General features: G+C 42.7%; 1 protein-coding gene across 3 annotated transcripts; it reads left to right on the forward strand.

Annotated features, from left to right (window-relative positions):
• Window positions 1–164: 164 nt before the first annotated feature.
• Window positions 165–17,828, forward strand: dapk2b (death-associated protein kinase 2b). Of its 3 annotated transcripts, none has more exons than XM_073471725.1 (12): window positions 165–271; window positions 819–956; window positions 8,065–8,286; window positions 9,718–9,856; window positions 11,708–11,837; window positions 11,938–11,986; window positions 12,079–12,105; window positions 12,210–12,362; window positions 13,435–13,480; window positions 15,861–15,950; window positions 16,045–16,125; window positions 16,848–17,828. In XM_073471725.1, the coding sequence occupies exons 2-12, from the start codon at window positions 880–882 to the stop codon at window positions 16,923–16,925; spliced, it is 1,092 nt and encodes a 363-aa protein (XP_073327826.1). In that variant the 5' UTR covers window positions 165–271; window positions 819–879; the 3' UTR covers window positions 16,926–17,828. The 3 variants fall into 3 exon arrangements, with proteins under 3 accessions (XP_073327826.1, XP_073327825.1, XP_073327827.1); XM_073471724.1 differs by having other exon boundaries at window positions 193–271; window positions 816–956; window positions 16,848–17,016; XM_073471726.1 differs by lacking the exons at window positions 165–271; window positions 15,861–15,950; window positions 16,045–16,125; window positions 16,848–17,828 and adding an exon at window positions 14,166–14,875 and having other exon boundaries at window positions 820–956.
• The last annotated feature ends 2,895 nt before the right edge of the window (window positions 17,829–20,723 follow it).

Raw genomic sequence — 20,723 nt, forward strand, 5'->3', positions numbered from 1 at the left:
GTTCTGCCTCATCTGTAGTAATCCTCGCTTCCTTAAACGCTTACAATAAACTCCAGTCTCATCTTTATTGATAGCCTGCCGCTCTCATGCTGCAGTTTCATAATAGAGCCATCAGGGGGAGGGACTTGTGAAGACACAAAAGCCTGATGGTGCCGCCACAAGTGACAGAAAACAACAGGGAGGCTGAAGGAGCAGTGTTTGTGTGTGTGAGCTCATACATGAGGAGAGCAGAGCAGCTGTAGGAGAAGTTTATCATCAGCTGTAACGGAAGGTAAGACAAGAGTTTGGTTGCTGTCAGTGTGTTGAGCCATTTAAGTGTGACAGGAAGTTTGTGGTTTTTCAGTTTATCAGAAGTTTGTGGTCTTCGCAGCTGGTGTTCACTCTTAAAGTGTACAATTAACTGCTGTTTTATTTTTTAATTCCAATTTATTGAAGTTTGGTATGCCTAGTGCTGCCAATGTTTAACCAGACAAAATGTTTCACAACAGGGGCACATTACACAGATAGCCTGCCCTAATTACCCCCAAAAGCTCTTTTCTTTTAATTTCTAATCCTGTTATAATCACACAAACTGAACACTGTTACACTGCTCGGCTTGGCACAGTTCTGCTTATTGCATTTTAAAGCCAATAATCAGTATTTAGACAAGGAGGAAGACAGACTGGCTATTTATTTCCTATGCAGGTCAAGTTATAGTGCATAGGATGTCTCAACAGTGAAAGTCTGAGATGGAATGCTTTACAGCAAGCTGGAACATGTAGTTAACGTTTTCATGGCTCCAGTCAGAAATGAACAGGAACACCTCTTTGTATCAGCAGGGTTGGACTTGCGGGGAGAAGTCTTAAAGCGGTGCATATCAAGGAGGGAGAAACCACGTCAATGAAGACACCTGGCATGGCGGTGTTCAAGCAACAGAATGTGGATGATTTCTATGAAATTGGAGAAGTACTGGGGAGGTGAGTATTTATTCTCAAAGCTGTCTAATGAAGAGAGTACGGTCGCAGATGTTTAATTGCAGCTCACAGAAAGTGAGCCTCCTCACTCCTTGTGTGCGTGAGTCAGGGTGTGATTCAGCTCTCTACCCTGCATGCCTCTTGACGCAGTGGTCCCCGGTGTGTACGTAGGTATGAAAAACAGCTGGCCTGTTTAAGCTTGAAATGGGGAGTGTCGCTGTGTTGAAGTAGGCTGAAGTTTACAGCAGCAGATAAAGTTTCAAAGGCAAACGCACTCTAAGAAAACAAGCCGTGTCTGGCCACAATATATGCGAGAGTCAGATATGATTTTCTGCTTTTGCAAGAGCTGATTCTGGGTGGTGCATCAATATGTTGAGGAATGTTAATCAAGCCTGTACAGAGCAGACATCAAGGAAACTGGCTCCCATGGGGAAATACATTAAAGGAAGTTGGCCAGGTTCAATATGGATTTGAGGAAGCTACAAATCCACTTTTGCACGGAAGGGCAGCTTGGGCATGTTCAGCACTCGCTAACAGAACGAGAGGGTGTGAAAGGAAAGCGTCTGACCTCTAACCTTTCACTACTGGTCTGTGTATACACCATGTTCCAGTATTCGCTGGTCAGTGAGCAGCTTCTTTGACACACCCTGACAGGACGAACTAGAACCTGCTGTTGAAATGGATGCTCCAGCATGTAGGAAAGGTTTCGTGTCCGGCTTTAACTGTGTTTTACATCGAGGATCCTCATGCGTTTGCCTCAAATGAAAGAACGGGATATTATTAGGAAAAACAGGCAATCCACTTAGATGAAGACGGGTGCCATTTTCCAATCTGGCAGCCTTTATGGTATGGCATCTAATGGTTCATTAAAGGAGCACTATGTAATTTTTGGGGAAGACATTTTTATCAGAAGAGAAAGATCGTCATAAACAAACTCACGTTTTCACGACTGAATAAACAAACTGACCTTAAAGGACAACACTATTTCATTCGGTTGTACTTTGTTTATATGTGGCGGACCCTGCCACCTTTTTAAATTCCATCTGTGCTCTGTGCTTCTGAAAACAGCTTGTTTATTCAGTTAAATCAAAAGTGTTTCTGATCCATTTTTTAACTGATTTCTAGAGGATTTATCAATCACTTTTCAAAAGATTAATAAAGCAATTAGTTACAATAATAAAAACCTTATAAAACCTTTTTATAATTAAGTTCCTTCCTAAAGCGTTACTCATAAAGCGTGCCTTATTGGAGAGTAATCCTGGTAAATGTTTCAGGTTTTATTAACATTTATATATTGGTGAAATTTATAGAAAGTTTTGTGATACAGGATATAAATCGTCCATACCAGACTCTCCAGCTCAGAACACACAGACCGTGCAACAACAACGTAAAAATACCACAATATTCTTACTTAAAATAACAATACTTATGCAAAATATCCTTTGTTGCCTAGAATGCATTTAATCTTATTTCAAAAAAGTTAACTGAAAGAGCCCACACTACATCTGAGAGCTCACTGCTCGTGCTTTTTCTGTGAAGAAAGGTGTGGGAATGTATTGTTTACACACCGACAACATCACTTAGTTGTGGTTTGCAAACAGGTTGCTCGAAAAGACGACTCAGCTGCGATTTGAGCTCTGTACGTGTTGAGCACGAACGCCTTGACAAACTCTGTTGTGGTCGAAAGCCGCAGATGTTTGCAACCGGATGCAAGAAAGTCATTTTCAGTCAGAACGTGTCTGAGAATTTTGCCACGAATTCAGCAGCTGGGTTTTCTGCTTGTAGTTCTTGTTTTGTCAGCTTTTCTGGTGAGTGCTGGGGGACGCAGCCCACCCCGCCCACAGTTTTTGAGAGCCTCTTGGGTTCAGACCTCTCCACCGTGCACCACAATGGAAGTATTACTCAATTGTCCTCTCAAGAGGGTGGGGAAATTTAATGAGGGGGCCCAGAAACTGATCTGTGATGTTCTGCTCTCTCTGGAACTGTTGCGCCATTCGCCATAGGAAAGTCAATTAATCATACTGTGCCCCCCTATGGACAGATCTTAATGTCACAGGGCCCCACGCAGTTGTACTCAATGTTTCTTTCCACTGGTGACGAAGAGTTTTTGGTAAACCTATCTGTAAAACAAGCCTTTACTGACAACTGTACCCGTCTTACCATCTGAGTGATGACACTGATGATGACTTACAGTAGGATGTGTCTCGGTGTGAGCCCACAGCTGCCAACAGCCCTCCCGTGAGACTGGTAAAACTGCAGTGAGCTGTTACACAAGTGACCGTCACGGCAAGGCAGAGGAAGGAAGGACTTCTGAGCAGATGGTAGAACGCTACCTGTCAACAACTGATTCATTCTTGGTCATAACACCCTAGACCTTTTACCGAGTGTCCTTACTACCACTTTTGCGAGAGACATTGGTGGTCGTGAAACACTAATCGAATGAATCTTTGTTAGTCATCATCAAGCAATGTCAGAAATTCACAGGATGCGCTGTTGAATGGGAAGTTCCATTGTCTTTGCATGCCTGAACAGAAATAAAAGGCTTGTAAACTTCCTCCTCATTTTGAAATCTTGATATGAACCCTAACATGCTTCTCATCCCTTTGTACAGAAAATTGTGAGTCTGTAGTATTTAAGCAGCGTGGCTCTGTCTGATGGCAGTGTTGGACATTCAGGTTCCCCAGAGGATGAATCCTACTGACTTTAGTGATTCTCAGATTAAGTTTTCTTAGGTTTAGGCAAGAAAACTACTTGGTTAGGTTTAGGAAGACATTGTGGTTTGGGTTGAAATCATTACGTTAAGTCTGTGACTCCTGAAGAGGACAGGCTCTTTAAGTGAAATGTCTCAACAACAGGGGCCACTCTGGTTTCAGAGGAAGTCCGATTGTATGTAAGCTTATGAGAAAATGACCCTACTCCTTACTTGATTTAATACCTCAGTAAACAGTTTCCAGATGAGTTTGTGGTCTCAAGTCCTCTTCAATACAGCATGATGTTTATTTTGTATAATGTAATTATGGTCTCATTTACAGTAAAATAGATGATAAAGCAGGAAATGCTTTACGGTGTCGCCACCTGTGATTGACAAGTTGCTACCGGTGTATCCTTGAGTTCTCAGTAAGATCCAATCAAGATATCCTTACTCGCTCCACCCTCTGGCTAAGATATGGTTACTTCTAGCCCCAAATAACCAAGATGAGGACGGCCGTAATGCCAAACCTGAGGCTCAAGTCTAGATAGCAACCCCAAACGGTGCAGAATATCACACGAGCGATCATTTTAACCCAAACGCTGATCTTTTCCTGTTTCTGTGTGTCAGCCTAAACAGATCTCAACCACGGCATTGTCACATTATGAAATATTATTGCGGTAGCCCATAAACCAGTGTGTGTTGTCACGGCAGGTATAAACTTGTTCACAACCTTGCAAATCTCAGAACTTTCCCATCAGCCGTAACTGTAGGCTACTTTGTGTATAGTGCTAATTAGCAAATGTTAGCATCCTAACACGCTAAGATTAAAATGGTGGAAAAGGTAAGCATTCTATACCTGTTAAACATCAGCATGTTAGCAATATCCTTATAAGCATGTCAGCATGCTCAAGTTAGCATTTATCTGAAAGCACCACTGTCTCGGCTCTCAGCACAGCCACACAAGAGCTGCTTTCATGGCTGCACACTATTGAATTACTCAAATGTCTGCTTACAACTAAACACAGGAACACTGAAAAGGTCACATTACACCACACTTGTTATGCAAAGTATTTTCCAAATTTGCCTCTGGGCACTGCCATGTTTGTAATTTCTAGAAACACTCTGCAGGTTTGTTCAGAGGGAAATAAATTAGAGACATGTTTCAGTTTGCGGAAGTCTTTGGAGAGGATGCAGGGAGGGCAGCGATGCACACTTTAAGGCCTTCACACACTTGATGTGTTGAAGTGAAAAGAGCTGACAGTCGCGAGGCAGACAGGTGCTGCTGATGAGCACAGCAGAGTGCCAGAATTTCTCCAAAGGGATTTACTGTACATGATGTATCTATAGCAGGGACAGTAGGCATGCGTGTCCGAGGAGCAGGATGAGGCTGCGTGCAGTCAGCTCTGAGGAGCAGACATTCCTGCTGGTGAGTGGGTGAAAAATGTGTTTATTCAGTGCAGCCTGACGGAGGGAACTCCATGTTGACCTCGTCGACATACCCGGAGTTCCCGTTTGACTGGGGTGGGCACTGGACTGCTTCAAAACAAGTGGGAATCCAGAGTATCCTGAACACGGCACGGGCTTAAATGTTGAGATAAAGCTGCAACAATTAGTCGATTAATCGAGTTTCAGTCATTTTTTAAAGCAAAAATGTGAAACATTTGCTGGTGTCTTTGAGTTTTGTTGTAAAAGTTTCTAGCGACACATCTCGGTGTGACCGGCTGCTAACACCAGATAATAAAACCGAACATATTTTATCCGGCGATGAGTCATGTTTTTGAGCTGCTTCTTCTTCACGTTCGATTTCACAGATGCTGAGGGGTGGGAAGGGACAGGGCTCGGCCAATAATGAATCTGTCCGTCTTTGGTCCCGCCGCCCCAGAGGTTGCTCGGCTGAGAAATGTGTTTAAACATTGGGCCGGCGCCACTTGTCATCCACAGCATTCCTCCAACCTTGGCTGTGGATAATGACCTTCAGCTGTTGGAAGTGGAAACTCTTTGGGGAGATGGTACTCTCAGCCCCACCGGTCAGCTTAGAGCTAATACAGCCGGCATGCCTGGCCCGTTGTGGAATACCACTCCCAGCATCACTTCTACAGTAACAACACTGAAGTTAAAGCCCTCGCTCTGACTCTTGTGTTGTGCAGTTTCTCAATACAGAAATCAAGGAGAGGAGCGATTCTGTTCAGTCTTGCGGTCTTGTTGCTGCTCTCCTTCCACGTGACGGATCCTTCCCTCGGGGGGAACTTTACGCCTGTTTTTCCAAGTGGAATTCATTGAGTGACTTACCCTCCTCTTTGGTTCACACATTATCGTAGCCATCTCTAACAGGGTCAGCCTTTCAGGGATGTCTCAGGGGTGGAAATGTCCTGTGAATAGACCAGATAGAGGAGATTCCACGCTGCAGCGCCTCGTCCGCCATGTTTTTATTCTGTCTTTGGTAACCATTGTTACAACATGTAACTCCCGCCCTCTCTCTTTCTTCTTCTGCATTCTCTGTTGGGACATGTACATCCCGAATTTTGTGTTCAGGTTTTTGTTGTTTTGATATGAAGAAAATTGGCTCAATTATAACTTCCTGGTGGGGTTTGTGGTTGCATAAAAACATTCCTTACTGCTTTCATGCAGTCCAATTCAGGTGCCCTCCAACTCAAACCACTGTAAGCTCGTGAGGCCTCTAATCTCCTTTCTATTCAGACTGTGTCAAAGAAATGCTGAATTAAATATTTGCGGCCAGAGTTTGCAGTCTCGCTGTGCTCGATTGTGTAATATTGCAAAACAGTTTGTCCCTGCAGCGTAGTCATTAAAGGTCTGGGTTTGTGGTTGTGAGAGTACACCTCTGTAAAAGTTGTTTTGTTGTCTTTGAGTGAGCCAACTTTAGAAAAGTGTCGGTGGAGCTGGTCTCAGGACAGGGGCAGGGCGTGCCTCGAAAAGAGCAAACCAGCTCAACGTTCCCACACTAAAGAGACAGACTTTAAACCACAAAGATGACTACTTATTTATTTGTTTTGTTATTAGCTGGAGCTAGTAGTTGAAAGTGTTAAACCGCTCGGTGTAATGAGAAGGAGCAGGAGCAGCTTTTCATCCAGCAGCTCCTCCCAGCACTCCTCCACCTCCGCCCAGCAGGCTTTCTCCTTCTCCCCAGCAGCAGCGGCGTGCGGAGAGGTGGCAGGTGGAGAACGAGCCTGTGGACCGGAGCTATTCTTAGCCCACTAGACACTGTGATGATAGTGGACACGGACTGGACAGCCTCTCACAGCCACCCTGGAATCTCTGTGCGGACAGTTATGTTGGAAACATATGAAAAGCCTGCCAGTTATTATCTGTTTCCTCTCTCTGCGCTCGCTCTTTCGCAATGTCTAAAAATACATGAGCAGAAGAGTTTGCGGTGTAAATTTGTGGGTTCAGTCATCCCAGCCACTGTTCTGTTCGCATACTCGACTGAATGTTCCTCTTCTGTCTTGTCAAAGATAACGTTCATCCTCCCCACTCAGACGCTCTCTGCCAGCATCGCTGACTGAGAGGCTTGTTTTCGGAGTCTGAATGTATGGGTGGGCAGGTCACCCACAGCAGCAGGAAGCGTGTAAATTAGAAGGAGTGGCAGCAGCGCTTAGTCAGGTCTGAGATTATAAGAGCTGGTCTGATAATGAAGCCATGGAGACTCACAACATATATTTAACTTGGTGACACTGCTGCAAAACGTTCTTGTACATCTTATTCAGTCTGTCAGTGCGTCAATTATGAATGAAATGACTCTGTAGTTACGTTAGAGGACAGTGACAATGAAGGAACATGTTTACCGGCGGAGTCACCCCTGTCCTGAAATGTAAAATGACCATATTGGGTTAGTATAGCTCAGGATTTAAGCTCATTAACAAGATGCCACGACCACATGTCACCAGCCTGTAGCATGAGATACAAGAGCACATTGACAGTGAAACAATAATCCACAGAGAGATGGTCTCGAAGCCACACCTCTGTTGTGAAATATTCAGAGTTTTTGGGATTTTTTTTCAGTGGACTGATCTCTCGAGGATGGCTGGAAATTTGGCAGGAATGTTGCTGCTGAAGTGGGAGGACAGCAGATCTGTCCACACTGCTGGCTTGTCTGATTGTTCTCTGTCTGGCTAGGAAACAGGAAGTGATGGACTGTACTTTAATATTTCAGCTGGTTTCGACACGTGGCTTCCTCCCTGACGTCTGTCTTCACCCGTGGCTTCATCCTGTTCTTAATTGTTAAGAGTTTGATTAGGAATTTTTCCCTATGTTGAAAAATGATGCCTATAAGTACACATAACACACGAGAGAGACGACAAAACTGCACACAAATAATGATAAAATCTGTCATTAGGATTTGTCACATTAAAATGTAGCAGTTAAGTTATTAACATATCATGTTTCCTTCTTTTGTCTCTGCAGTGGGCAGTTTGCGATTGTCAAACGCTGTATAGATAAGAGTTCAGGCATTGAATACGCAGCCAAGTTCATCAAGAAGCGGCAGAGCCGGGCCAGCCGACGTGGTGTGAGAAGGGAGGAGATCGAGAGGGAGGTGGACATCCTGCAGCAGATCACGCACCCCAACATCGTCGCGCTGCACGACGTGTACGAGAACCGCACAGATGTGGTGCTCATCCTCGAACTGTGAGTCACCGCACGGTTTAACAACACACCACAACATCTGCACATGGGTTGCCAAATTATACCAGTGTTACACAGTGGTGGAGTGGCATTGTTTATTCAAATACTGAACTTTAGGTGCTGAACTTTCTACTTTTTCATACCTTTGAGGAAGGGTATGACATCTCCAGATCTCCAGATGTGTTATATAATCTGAAGGATGAAACTATTTGAAGGTGATAGCTTGAAAATGCATCGTCGCAAAGCTGAAAACAAGGCTGATATCAGTGATGGAATGTAACTGAGTACATTAACTGAAGTACTGTACCTAAATACAATTTACAGGTACTTGTACTTTACTTGAGTATTTCCATTTTCTGCTATTGTATGCCTCTACTCCACTATATTATGGACGCAAATACTGTGCTTTTACTCCACTACAGTTAAATGATAGCTTTAGTTACTTGTTACTTTCCAGATTACATGTTGCATCAGACTCCAAGTAGCACATTTTAATTAGAATTAAGTTACCAGATAGGATCAGTGGGATTAAAAAAAACCTGAGATGGCCGACAATGTAAATATATGCATGATTTCACTTTTACTTTTGATACTTCAGTACATTTAATAACAGATACTTTTACTCAAGTACCATTCATAAGGATCTAAATACTTCTTCCACCACTGGTGTTACACCTTAAAACATCCAAACACATGCACAGAAGACTTTTGCATTTCTCCTGAGGCCACTTTACAAACTGCGTAGCTCATGGCATTTTGTTTTGATCAAAAGCCATCATGTCAGAGATCACTTGTGTCATGTTCGGATCTGCGAACTTGTTTCTGTGTACACAGATTGTTTGTTGAACCTGTGTTTGCTGAAAACCCTTCTGCCATGCAGGGTCACGTGTGCCAGAGAGAACCGAGCTGTGTCAATAAGGCTTGTGTTGAAAAAAGGGGGCCTCAGAGGACCCCGTCTGGGTCCAGTGAGTGCCTGGGAACATGGACGGCACAATTAGGACTAAAAGCGAAGCTCAGTCCAATCAGAACTGACAGACAGAACCGTTCCTGTTAGACGCAGGACGACACACTGCGCGTCAATCAGTCTATTATGTTTTCTTTGTATGAGTATGAAAAGAACATCGTGTTTATGGGCCGGAAGCTGCTCAGAGGGCACTTTATACCACTTTTCAGCAACTTTACAAGATTGTTATAATGAAAAAGTTGACAGCATGATTCATCGGACAGGCAGACCGACTCAAGGCCGACCTAAATAGCACAAACAAACATATCTAAGGCATCCTGAACCACTGCATCCATATCCTGAGAACTCACTTTAGATAACGGTTAAGAGAGCCATTGCTCCAGATTATCAGTGTACAGGATGAGTCTCTGACTGTGTGTGTGTGTGTGTGTGTGTGTGTGTGTGTGTGTGTGTGTGTGTGTGTTTTACAGGGTGTCTGGAGGAGAGCTGTTCGATTTCTTGGCTCAGAAGGAGTCTCTCAGTGAAGAGGAGGCCACTCAGTTTATCAAACAGATCCTCGACGGAGTCCAGTATCTCCACTCCAAGAGGATCACGCATTTCGATCTGAAGGTACAGAACGCTCCGTCTGTGCATCGCCTTGTGAATCTATATTCGTCTCGTGATGAATTCTTTACCTCCGCAGCTCCAGATCTTGTACATTCACTTTAGGTCGGGCCGCACTTAATGTCAAATATATATAGCAGGTGTCTAATGTTCGTGCTGGTAGAGTTTCTCTGTTCTGATTCACACATCCTTCCTGTTTTCTGTGGCTGGAGTCCAGACTCTCAGATACAGACACCACAAGGTTATCTCCTCACTTTCAGAGAGCAGCGTCTCCCACGCTGCACTCTGATTGTCACTGTCATGTGTTTCTGTGCAGCTGCGGCTCCTGTTCACTCCTGATGCTCTTTCACGCTGAGCAAAGGGTTTGCTTAACATTTTCTATCAAATCAGAAAGATAATAGTCAAAGAAACTGTGACAGACTATCTGTGCCGACTGGGTGCGACAGAGCTCGCGACCTTTGTTTTTAGATTTATAGGAATCCAGATCAACAATGTAAACTCTGAACTTCTGTGAGTCTGCAAAAGCTATAGCCTACTTATTAGCTCTATCAAAAAGTTGGACATTTTAAGAAATTAGCTTATTTGCTTTATTGCCACTAGTCAGATGAGAGGATTGATACAACTTAGTCTTCTCATCTGCGTGTTAGCTTCGATCATAAATCCAATCTGACGCTCTACACTAAAAATGAGAGCGTGGCTGTTCAAAGTATAGAGTGTGGGGTTTCTGTATGAGTTAATAAAGGGGTCGACTATCAGAAAATGGATGAAAGAAAAGCTTTCCTGTCGATATGTAGCGCCTCATGTGCAAGAACTTGTCGTCGACAGTGAGGAGGATGACAGTGTTAGACATACCACTGCAACAATACGTCCATTAATATAAGACTTATAGAACGCAGGCTACTAGCTAGCAGTAAGCTAACGTTGCACACACAAACAGCTCACTCTTCTCTGCTCACGTGTGTTGAATTATTTCCGTTAATTCACCCCGTCAGTCCACAGTTGCTACATTTAGCTCGGGCCGCCGTTTCACCTGTTCATGATGCACTGACTGCTCTTGGCGCCCTGAATAACCGAAGGCCATATTCCATCAGCGCTCCGTGTTTACGAACGGTCCAGTTTAATCAGCTATTCACGAACGCGCCCTAAATATGAGCTCCTGCTAGCAGCTGGCTAACTTACTGTAGCTTAGCACAAAGACTGAAAACAGCGAGCATGGCTCTGCCCAAGAGAGAAACAATCTACTGAGCAATACCTCTAAAGCTCATTGATTAACACGTTGCATCTTGTTTAATCCGAACAAAACGTGAAGCGTAAAAAAACCCAGCTCTGTCTTGAATTATTTCCCAGCTGTTTCTTGGTCTGGACCAACTTACCGTAGTCTTTTCTGCTAGTATTCATTCCCAACCAAGAAATAGTCCGGCACATTGTGGCTGTTGTAGGGACTGAACAGACTGGACATAATGTGTTAGTTAGCGAGCTTAGCGTAGCTTTGGAGGTGCTGAAGATTTTGTTACTATTGGACAGAGCCAGGCCAACGCTGTTCCTACTGTGTACAGTCTCTGTGCTAACTGTTAGCAGGAGCTTCATATCATGCAGACACACGATACGACATCAATCTTCTCATCCGACTCACAACAAGAGAGCTGAACAGGCTAAATTCGTTGAGCGTTTCCTTTTAATGTTTCACACTAACAATGACCTTTGCGATGTTTTTCTTTAATGCTGACACAAAAGGCGGCTTTAACCAGGTAACTTGTTTTACTCAACATTGTCTATGTGTCACTCAATCTTGGTGTTCGAGGACATTGCTGACCAAAGTGCCTCTTTCACTATGTTTTGTTCTTTTTGTATATTCAGCCTGAAAATATAATGCTGCTGGACAGGAATGTTCCTCTACCCCGCATCAAACTCATAGACTTTGGACTGGCACACAAACTGGAAGCTGGGTCAGATTTCAAAAACATTTTTGGAACCCCTGAATTTGTTGGTAAGTGTTTTTGAACGAGATATGTTTGCCGTGTGGGACATGTTAAGAGGAGGCTTGGCTGTGTTTGTGATGCAGGAGCGTGTGTGCTGTCTATTTTCAGCTCCAGAGATAGTCAACTATGAGCCACTGGGATTGGAGGCAGACATGTGGTAAGAGCCTTTAATTACCCCTGACTCTGCTGCCTTTCACACAACAGGCTGCAGTGCATAACTCTGGATTAACCTTGTGCTGTTTTTCACAGGAGCATCGGAGTCATCACATATATACTGTAAGTTGGGACGATTCGTGCTTATTAAGGGGAATCTTAATGTGCCAAAAGAGATTATCGAGGACAGTCTTGGTGAGAGTGAAAAACCTGTGCTGTTGTTTCAGTTTGAGCGGCGCGTCACCTTTCCTCGGCGACACCAAGCAGGAAACGCTGGGAAACATCTCGGCGATGAACTACGACTTCGACGAAGAGCTCTTCAGCAACACGAGCGAGCTGGCCAAGAGCTTCATCAGACAGCTCCTGGAGAAGGACACGAGGTAAAAAGAGCTGACAAACAGCTGAAGGCCGAAGGTCAAGTCTGACAATTCCAATACAAAGCCCGGTATTAGAGGTTTCGCTGCAATAAAGCTTTAAGCGTATTAAATTCCCCACACCTGATCCAAATGAGAATGAAAGGCAGGCAGCCAGTCCGCAGAAATCTAGAGCAAGGATTTAGGGACATTTGTTTTTGGTACACAATGTAACACACTTAATAAAATAAGCTAGAATAAACATTATTAATACTGTGAACCACAAGAAAAAACACTGCTAACACTTGTCTTTGCTCTTACCATGCAATCATGTTCTGTTCTGTAGTTTAAAGGAACAGTTAAGATCACAAACGCATATTTTTAATGTTAACTTTAGTGCTATTTATTTTATTGTTGACAGTGAGCAGTTTCATATAAGCACTATTTTATTTCTGTTCAACTATATCCACCAACTTTATCACTGCGCAGGAGGAAACGGACATCTACTCATGGACTAGAGGCAGAGCTAGCTTAGCGAGCTAGCCTCTCGTCGCAGCCAGAAACGTACCTTTTTCTGACTCTCAGAGACCGTCTTAATGATGTAATAATAGGGCTTTTTAATGGGTTTTCTAACAAGTGTGTGACAGGCTGGCTGTTTCCGCCTGCTTCCAGTATTGAAGTTAGCTAAGCTAACCAGCTGCTAGCTGTGGCGTCATCGATTTTTCTCACCTAAATCTCAGCAAGAAAGATGAGAGGCTAGCTAACTAAGCTAACTACGCTCGCAAATGTTACAGCTCAGCTCTTTAATGTTTACATCCCGCACTGTCACAAAAATATGTCGTAGAAATGAAATAGACCAAAACAATCCAGATGGATAAATAGCTCTACGGGCAAGAGGAAAAATATCTATTTTTGACTCGTGGTGAACTGTCCCTTTAACATGTGTTTCCATTTAAATGCACCTCCAGGAAACTGAATATTCCTGTGAAAGCTGTCTGAACGTATTCCTGAGAGAGTCCCGTCCTAAAGCATGACTGCTCACGACGTGTTGGGGTTTATTTACTCAGCTGCATTTTCTCTCTCTCTCTCATCGTTATAGAAAACGAATGACCATACAAGAAGCCCTCAACCATCACTGGATTAAGGTATGATTTACGCTTATTACAGCATGTTTTTGTGTTCTCAGTAACTGCCGTCTACATGTGAAACAGTGTTTAACGGTTCACGTCAAAGGTAACTTACATTTGTTTGTTTTTTATCGGGGAGGAAAATCCATCTTTAAACATGCCAAAATACACCCACTAACTTTTTACATTTGTTCTGGCTTGTTGAAAACATACTTCATCACATTGCTGTATATTGTTTCCATCAGAGCACCACACCCCTCTCTCTGGGAATATTTCTCTCACCCTCCACCTACACTTTTTGTACAGCTGTCTTCTGTCAGTCTGACATTTTTGTCTAGAAATCCAAGTGATCAAACTGACGCAAGATCTCACTAATTGTTGTTTTGTTGGCACGGACGTTTAACAACCTGTAATGTTGAAGGCGTCTGCTCCAACATTAGCTGCTGAGATGCATGCGAATGGTGTTTTTGCTGTGGAGTCTTCGTCCCGTTTGGATACGAGCATGAAGCCGGGGAAGCATAACGCGCTCTCATCGGGAATGTTTGTGTGGCGCTCTTACCTGCCATGGCTTTCGCTGTAGGGTCACACACTAATCCTACAGTGCCACGTCTGCTGGAACATCTGCCGCCATGTGTGTTTTCAAGATGCAACAATGAGACAGCCTCTCACTCAGTGTCCCCCCCCTCCACCCTTCTGTCTGAAGTCCTGTGGCCCCATGGAAGAGGACGCCGCTGCACTTGAGGTGGAGAAGAAAGCGGAGCAGCTGCAGACAAAGCGTCTTAAGGAGTACACCGTCCAGTCCCACTCCAGCATGCCCCAGAACAACACATACGCCAACTTTGAGCGTTTCGCCCACGTGGTGGAGGACGTCGGTCTGATGGAGACGGGGCTGTCAGAGGTGGCAGGAGCCCACCACACTCTGCAGGGTGACATAGACGCACTGCTCTCCATCTACAACGACAAGGAGGCCTGGTACAAGGAGGAGAGCGAGGCCACGAGGAAGCAGCTGTCCCAGGTTCGCTACGAGTTCCGTAAAGTGGAGGCCACGAGGAGGCTGCTGCAGGAGGACATGAAGGCTATAGACGCCAGTCTGGAGAGCATCAGTGGGAAGTACAGCCAGAGGCAGAGTCAGCTGGACGCTCTGAGGCAGGAGCTGAACTCTGAGCTGCAGTGGCTGCAGGAGGTGATGAGCTCTCTGCACCCGGAAGGAGCCAACGGCAGCATCCTCAGCAGCAGTCTGAATATGGACGTGAAGCAGGCGCTGATGGAGCTGCTGCATCAGTCCTGCAGGAGGGAACTGTGTCCTGAGGCCACACAGCCGCTCACAGAGTCCGGCTAACAGATGAAGACACTTTTTATTGACCTTACAAAGCTTTGATTGTTTTAGAAAATGAGGCTGTTTGAATCCAACAGTGTTTTTTTTCAATGAATGTGTAGTTTCATTATTTCAAATTTCTTTTTCTGTACGATACTTTATATACTTAAATATATGCTAGGAAAGGGAATTTGGAGAAATCTGTTAAATTCATATCTAACGGACAGATATGAGAGCGGTGTTGATCTTCTCAGCTACAGTAACTGAGCAAGAAAAAGCAAACAGGCATATTTCTTTTAAGAAGCTTAATTTAGGCACAATTGGGTAATTTTTCTAAAATTGAAGTGATGATTGAACTAGATTTATTTATGCTCTGCTCTTGTTTGATTAAGCAGGTTAAGTAGATTCAATGAAGATTATTATCGATCATGAATGTTCGTACTGTGGTACGACCAGAAGAAGACACAAGAATGATTTCTAATGGAATAGAAAATTCATATTTTTTGATTGATTTATTTTTCCATTCCATTTTATTTTTTTAAGACTGTATCGATGTTTTTTTTGGTTTTTTTACAATGGTTAGCCATTTGTAAAGTTACATGTGTTGTGTCTTTTTCTTCACATTGTTTTTCATTGACTCAACGATGCACTTTGACTAAAGGTTGAACTACTTATTTATTTCAGAAGCCTTTTTGATTTCTTTCTTTGATATGTTCTTTACGAGCCGACAGGAAAAAACAACATCTATGATAAGATCACAAGTGTTTAAAGATGTGCCACTTCCTCATCAGTGTTTTTAAGCACCTCAGCAGATAAGCACACGCCTGTACACATTTTGGTTTCCCATGTGACGTGCACGCAGACATTTCTCACTGTCGTCTACGCACTGAAATAAATGTTCATCACTTATAATGTATCCCACTGTGTTTTGTGATCTGAGCTTTCAGTGTATTTCGTGTTGTACCACTGCTCTGATATCAGTCAGATTTAGACCAGTGACAGTTTTTCAAACTTGCTTGCATATATGACATTAACGTGAAAGATACTTGTTCTGCTATTTCATCCCTCATTGTGTCTCTGCAGCCTCTGAATCCCAGACAGGCCATGGTGAAGAGGCTGTCCGTGGTCAACTTGGAGAACTTTAGGAGACAGTACGCCAGACGCAGGTGGAAGGTAAAGTACAGTCAGATTATTTCCCAGAAGTATAAAAAATGTTGCTCTTTATCACTTTGGGGACTCATTCTCTTTGCTTTTATCTGTTCAACAGCTGTCGTTTAGAATTGTTGCTCTGTGCAACCACTTAACGCGGATCATGAAGAAGGGCCACAAGCTGCCTGAGCAGGACGGGGTAAGAACAGCCTGGAAATGTTGTTGCTTAGCGTAGCTTAGCAGAGCATAAAGACTGGAAACAAGGTCCATCAGCTAGCATGACTCCAAAAATCCCCCAGCCCACCTCAAGCCTACTACACGTCATATTTACTTAGTTTACTCTGTAGGTGTAAAAATGACAAGTTTAGGTTTCCTGGGGCGTTGTTGTCACCATGAGGTCACTAGGCACCCAATAGAGACTTCGGGAAATCACTCCAAACAGCCAAGAAATAGTACATGAAAAAGACAATCTTTGATTTTATGCTTCAGGGGTTTGTTTTTTTTTTTTTTTTTGCATTAAAAGACAAGAATTAAGGTGTTAATCTGGAAGTGCTGGTACGTGGATTTCAGACCATCAGACAGAACCAGGCTAGCTGTTTCCCCCTGTTCCCTTTTGTGCTGAACTAAGCTGACTGGCTGTACTGTGCAAACTTGATATTAATCCTCCCAAGTAACTCCAGCAGGAAAGCGTATAAGTGTATTTCTCAAATGTGACCCATACTGCATTGGACTCCTAACATGACATGTTCAAGCTGGTGTTTTGGCGAGCAGCTAGTAATTCTGGACCCTGTTCCCCACAAAAAAAAACAAGAAAATAATCCTTACATTTTGTGGGCCCCTAATACCGTCATCATCACCTGTCACAGCACAAACAATTTCACAGCTGTTTCTCAACTGAACTCAACATTTTGATGATTTCAGAGGGATTGTGAAAGTGACCAGGAAGAAGAAATCCTGAAGAGGAGACCGAGGACCAGAAAGAGAAGCAGCACTTCCTGAGAGCATCAGCCGGCTACAAGTGTGTCAGTCAGCGATGTTCCGGTTGCAAAACAGTGACTCTGCACCTTTTTGACGCACACTTTGCAGCTGTTACTTGTCTTAAGGACTTAGCTACAGTATTTGTTTGAGTGACGGCTGTAAAGGCAGCATTTTGATTGGTCAAGGTGACTTTGTTCGTCGTGGTGACCCCACAAAACCAGCAGATCATCTGATAGCGTTTCCCATTTCTAAATTCGAGCTACTGTATTCTGGCACAAGAAGATATAACTGGATTGTTGTTGACAGGAACTGAGGCAGCCAATGTTAGCACATACAAAAGAATGTAGGCAGCTTCCTCTAATGACTGCAGTCTTAAAAGTCCCTCAGCTGTTGTTCAACACGCGACTGTAGACTGAGAGTTAGTCTTTTTATTGCGCAGGCTGCATGTGGAGACTGATAAAAAGGTTCAGCTCTGCACGATGACAAGATGGTAGCAGATCTTCATAACCAAATGTTTACATGTTGTTCTGCTTAACATACACTGTTAACCTCTTTACCTACCACATCAGGATGATTTACGTTTACTGTATTTAACATAGGATACTGTTAATTACTGTTGCTCCTGTCCAGTGGGACAGTAATTGCATTTCATCTTATGTATACATAAAGACAGTAAAAAGTACTTTAAATATAAAATAAATTTCAGAGTTGAATATTTTAAAGCAAATGTTAGGTTCTGATATGCAGTATGTTGATGTATTTATGGTTTAAATATACATGAATGTCAGCCAAATGTCTTAATTTCAGTTTTACTTAGCTCTTTTAAAAGGAGCATTCACGTCCTTTAAACACGCATACGCTTTTTTTCTGTTCACTTGTACGTATTGTAAATTGAAATTTTGTTTAATAAATTAATGAACATGAGTGTTTTCCTCGTGAGTTTCTATAAAGTCAGAAATCGAGGACTCCGTCACGATTAGAAAACAACCTTTTTCATTTTCTATTAAAGGTTTAGTTTGTAGGATTTAGGAGGATCATGTTTCTACAGTAGCCCAGACTGGACAAACCAAACACTGGCTCTGAAGAGGGTTTTTTTTGGTTGTTGTTGTATAATTAGCAGCCACCATAGGGGACTGTGAGGTGATGGGTATTTAGTTGGTCTCAGTGTGTAAATCCTACACACTGGACCTTTGATGCAATCATTATTATAAAGTGGTCTCTGTAACTATGATCTAAAGGTGTGATTAGGAACATCTGTTGGTTTAGGAGCTGTAGGTTTTGAATCAGCATCCAGAAGACCCTTAGAGACATTGTTTAGCACAACGCCCATTTATGTAATGTGCAACATGATGTCCCAAGCCAATGCCTCAGTCAAACCAAAATAAGATTATAAAACCCTCTGACAGTCCATACATTATTAACTCTGAACCTCAATGAGCGCTAATTTGTCATTTCTAATGGTTTTCCAGTAAGCGGCCAGTGGTCAATTATTCCGTTTCACAACAGTTACGTTGTTTGGGCCCAGTTAGGCTGAAAGAGATTGGAGGGATAAATTGACCTGAACTAAATAACATTTTTGGCAGTCACACAATGTAGGCCAGCTCCTTACAGATGGCAAGAAAGGAATCATAATCAACAAGTGGGTCAGTCTGAAATCTGTAAGCCTGTTTGTACCTCAGTGTCCCATTACTGAATTACTTCGTCCCACCTCCAGTCAAAACTGTGATTGTGACACTAGAAGGTTTTCACATCCACTCATGTTGAAAGTGTAATTTTTCTTTGTGCTCACTGAAAATCTGATTTAAAGAGGCAGGCCTACAAACATGACTTATTACATCAGAAATAGTTTGGAAGTCAGTCCTTGTCCTTGTGGAAAGCTCCAGTGCACATACACTGATGATGGACAATAAAGTGACGTAGGAGACATATTTGTGTGCAGCAGTGCTGCAACTTGTGAAATGAAAAGTATTTGCATCTTCATATGTCTTCATAACGTGGTTATTCTTCCTTTTGCTGCATAAACCACATCAGACAAACATTACGTAATTTTGGTATGCCTCAGTACATGTGTAGAGGGAGTCTTTAATGTTCAGTGCAAGAACCCAAGATATTTTATACACTTCATGTTAAAGGTGTAATATGTAAGAATGTTGATTGTAAATGAATGTTCAGTTCAGTTCATTCAGTTCACTGTAAATGAATGTGAAGAAATAAAAGTTATGACATTATGACGTCTATGTATTATGTTGAAGAGATATCTGCTGAAGTTAGCATGCTAACCAGCTAGCCCCACCAATCCTTGTCCAAATCTCCACCGACACTGGTGGACTGCTAACTGCACAGCTAACTGAGCTAACTAGCTAACAGCAGCAACAGTTAGCAGCAGTAAGCATTTACTCTGGTGATATGCTGCCCACTATTTGTTTTGAATACAGGTGGCCAATTCTTACATATTGCACCTTTAAAGTATGAGGAGTTGAAAGAGGCAACGATTTAGTGCCACACTTTCAAAAAGTGGGCTGACTCACAAGAGACACATTTACAAAAAGAACGTGGCGCAGACATCCAGACTTTTATTTTCTAGTGTGGGTCAAGCACCAAAACCACTGTATCTTACATTTCCCATAATGCAACATCAGTTCAGAGTTTATTTTTTCATACTTGTACATATATTTCTTTTTCTTTACTGACAACAAACAGACAGTAAACCATCCAATGTAGATATTATTAAGTAGAGTTGTGAGGGGTTATGAAAGTAGACAATGACTTCCAGACTCAAGAAAACTCCTTCACATGATGAGTAAACTGACTGTTTGGACCGTCAGTGTGTCAGTTTGACAGCAGGATACACGATAGTAGATATGAGAAAAGTTTGTTTAGCTACCGTTTTCCTCTAATATATATCGAAATTGTACATCTTCTTTCAATAAATATTTTTCTTACAATAACATGAAAACTTTTAAAGCTTTTTGAATATCTATGTTTTATTTACTTCAGTCTGTATTACTGAAATAAATACGCTTTATTCTGTATATAGCTGTCAGAGTGAAAGGGACACATCACACTGTTGACTTCATACATCTCAAGTCCGTATTAGAGCATACGCTTACAGTGATTTTACAGTAGAGTGATTAATGACAACCTGTGAGTTACTGGCATCAGATACAGCACGCCCTGGTCGTCTATCTCCAGGCTGGTGACTGTAAATATTTCAGCCATGTCTCACTGACATACGAGCTTTGAGTCCTTTGTAGCTTTGTCATTGGTAGAGAGTGAAACGACATGCCTTCCAGTCAGCCGTTACAGTTAGGTCTTAAGCATCTCATGTAACAGAGTCACAGCTGGTATGTTGGGATCAATTCTGTGGTGGACCAGCGATGGGGTTATGGGATCATGGGATTCCAGCAGACTTATGCTGGGATGATCTGATGGATGGGCCCTTCGCACAGACAAATAAGGAGCGCTGTCAGAAACTGTACGCTGTAACACAAAACCACATCCTTCATCCAAAGAGATACAGACGTCTTTTGAAGCAGCCATTGACTCAGTGATGTGTCAGGAAGCCAAACTATCATATGTAATGTGATGAGCAAGAAGTGGGCTTAATCCATTTACTCAAATACTGCACAGTACTTCAGTACAATTTTGATGTACATTTCCATGTTATGCTACTTTCTACTTCTACTACTATATGTTTTGGAGGCAAATGCTGTACTAGATTACATTTATTTTAAACCTTTAGTAACTAGTGACTCTGCAGATTCAATCATTAATATAAAAACATAAATCATCTAATAAATGATTCTTTATTATCATAAA

This window comes from Pagrus major, chromosome 8 (assembly GCF_040436345.1).
Source record: "Pagrus major chromosome 8, Pma_NU_1.0".
NCBI classification, from domain to species: domain Eukaryota; kingdom Metazoa; phylum Chordata; class Actinopteri; order Spariformes; family Sparidae; genus Pagrus; species Pagrus major.

Excerpts from the sequence above, each read along its gene's own strand:
- dapk2b (XM_073471726.1), top strand. The coding sequence starts at position 880 with ATGAAGACACCTGGCATGGCGGTGTTCAAGCAACAGAATGTGGATGAT. Across the intron at positions 11,838-11,937 it reads TGGAACCCCTGAATTTGTTG|CTCCAGAGATAGTCAACTAT; the intron begins GTAAGTGTTTTT and ends GTCTATTTTCAG. Across the intron at positions 11,987-12,078 it reads GGATTGGAGGCAGACATGTG|GAGCATCGGAGTCATCACAT; the intron begins GTAAGAGCCTTT and ends TGTTTTTCACAG.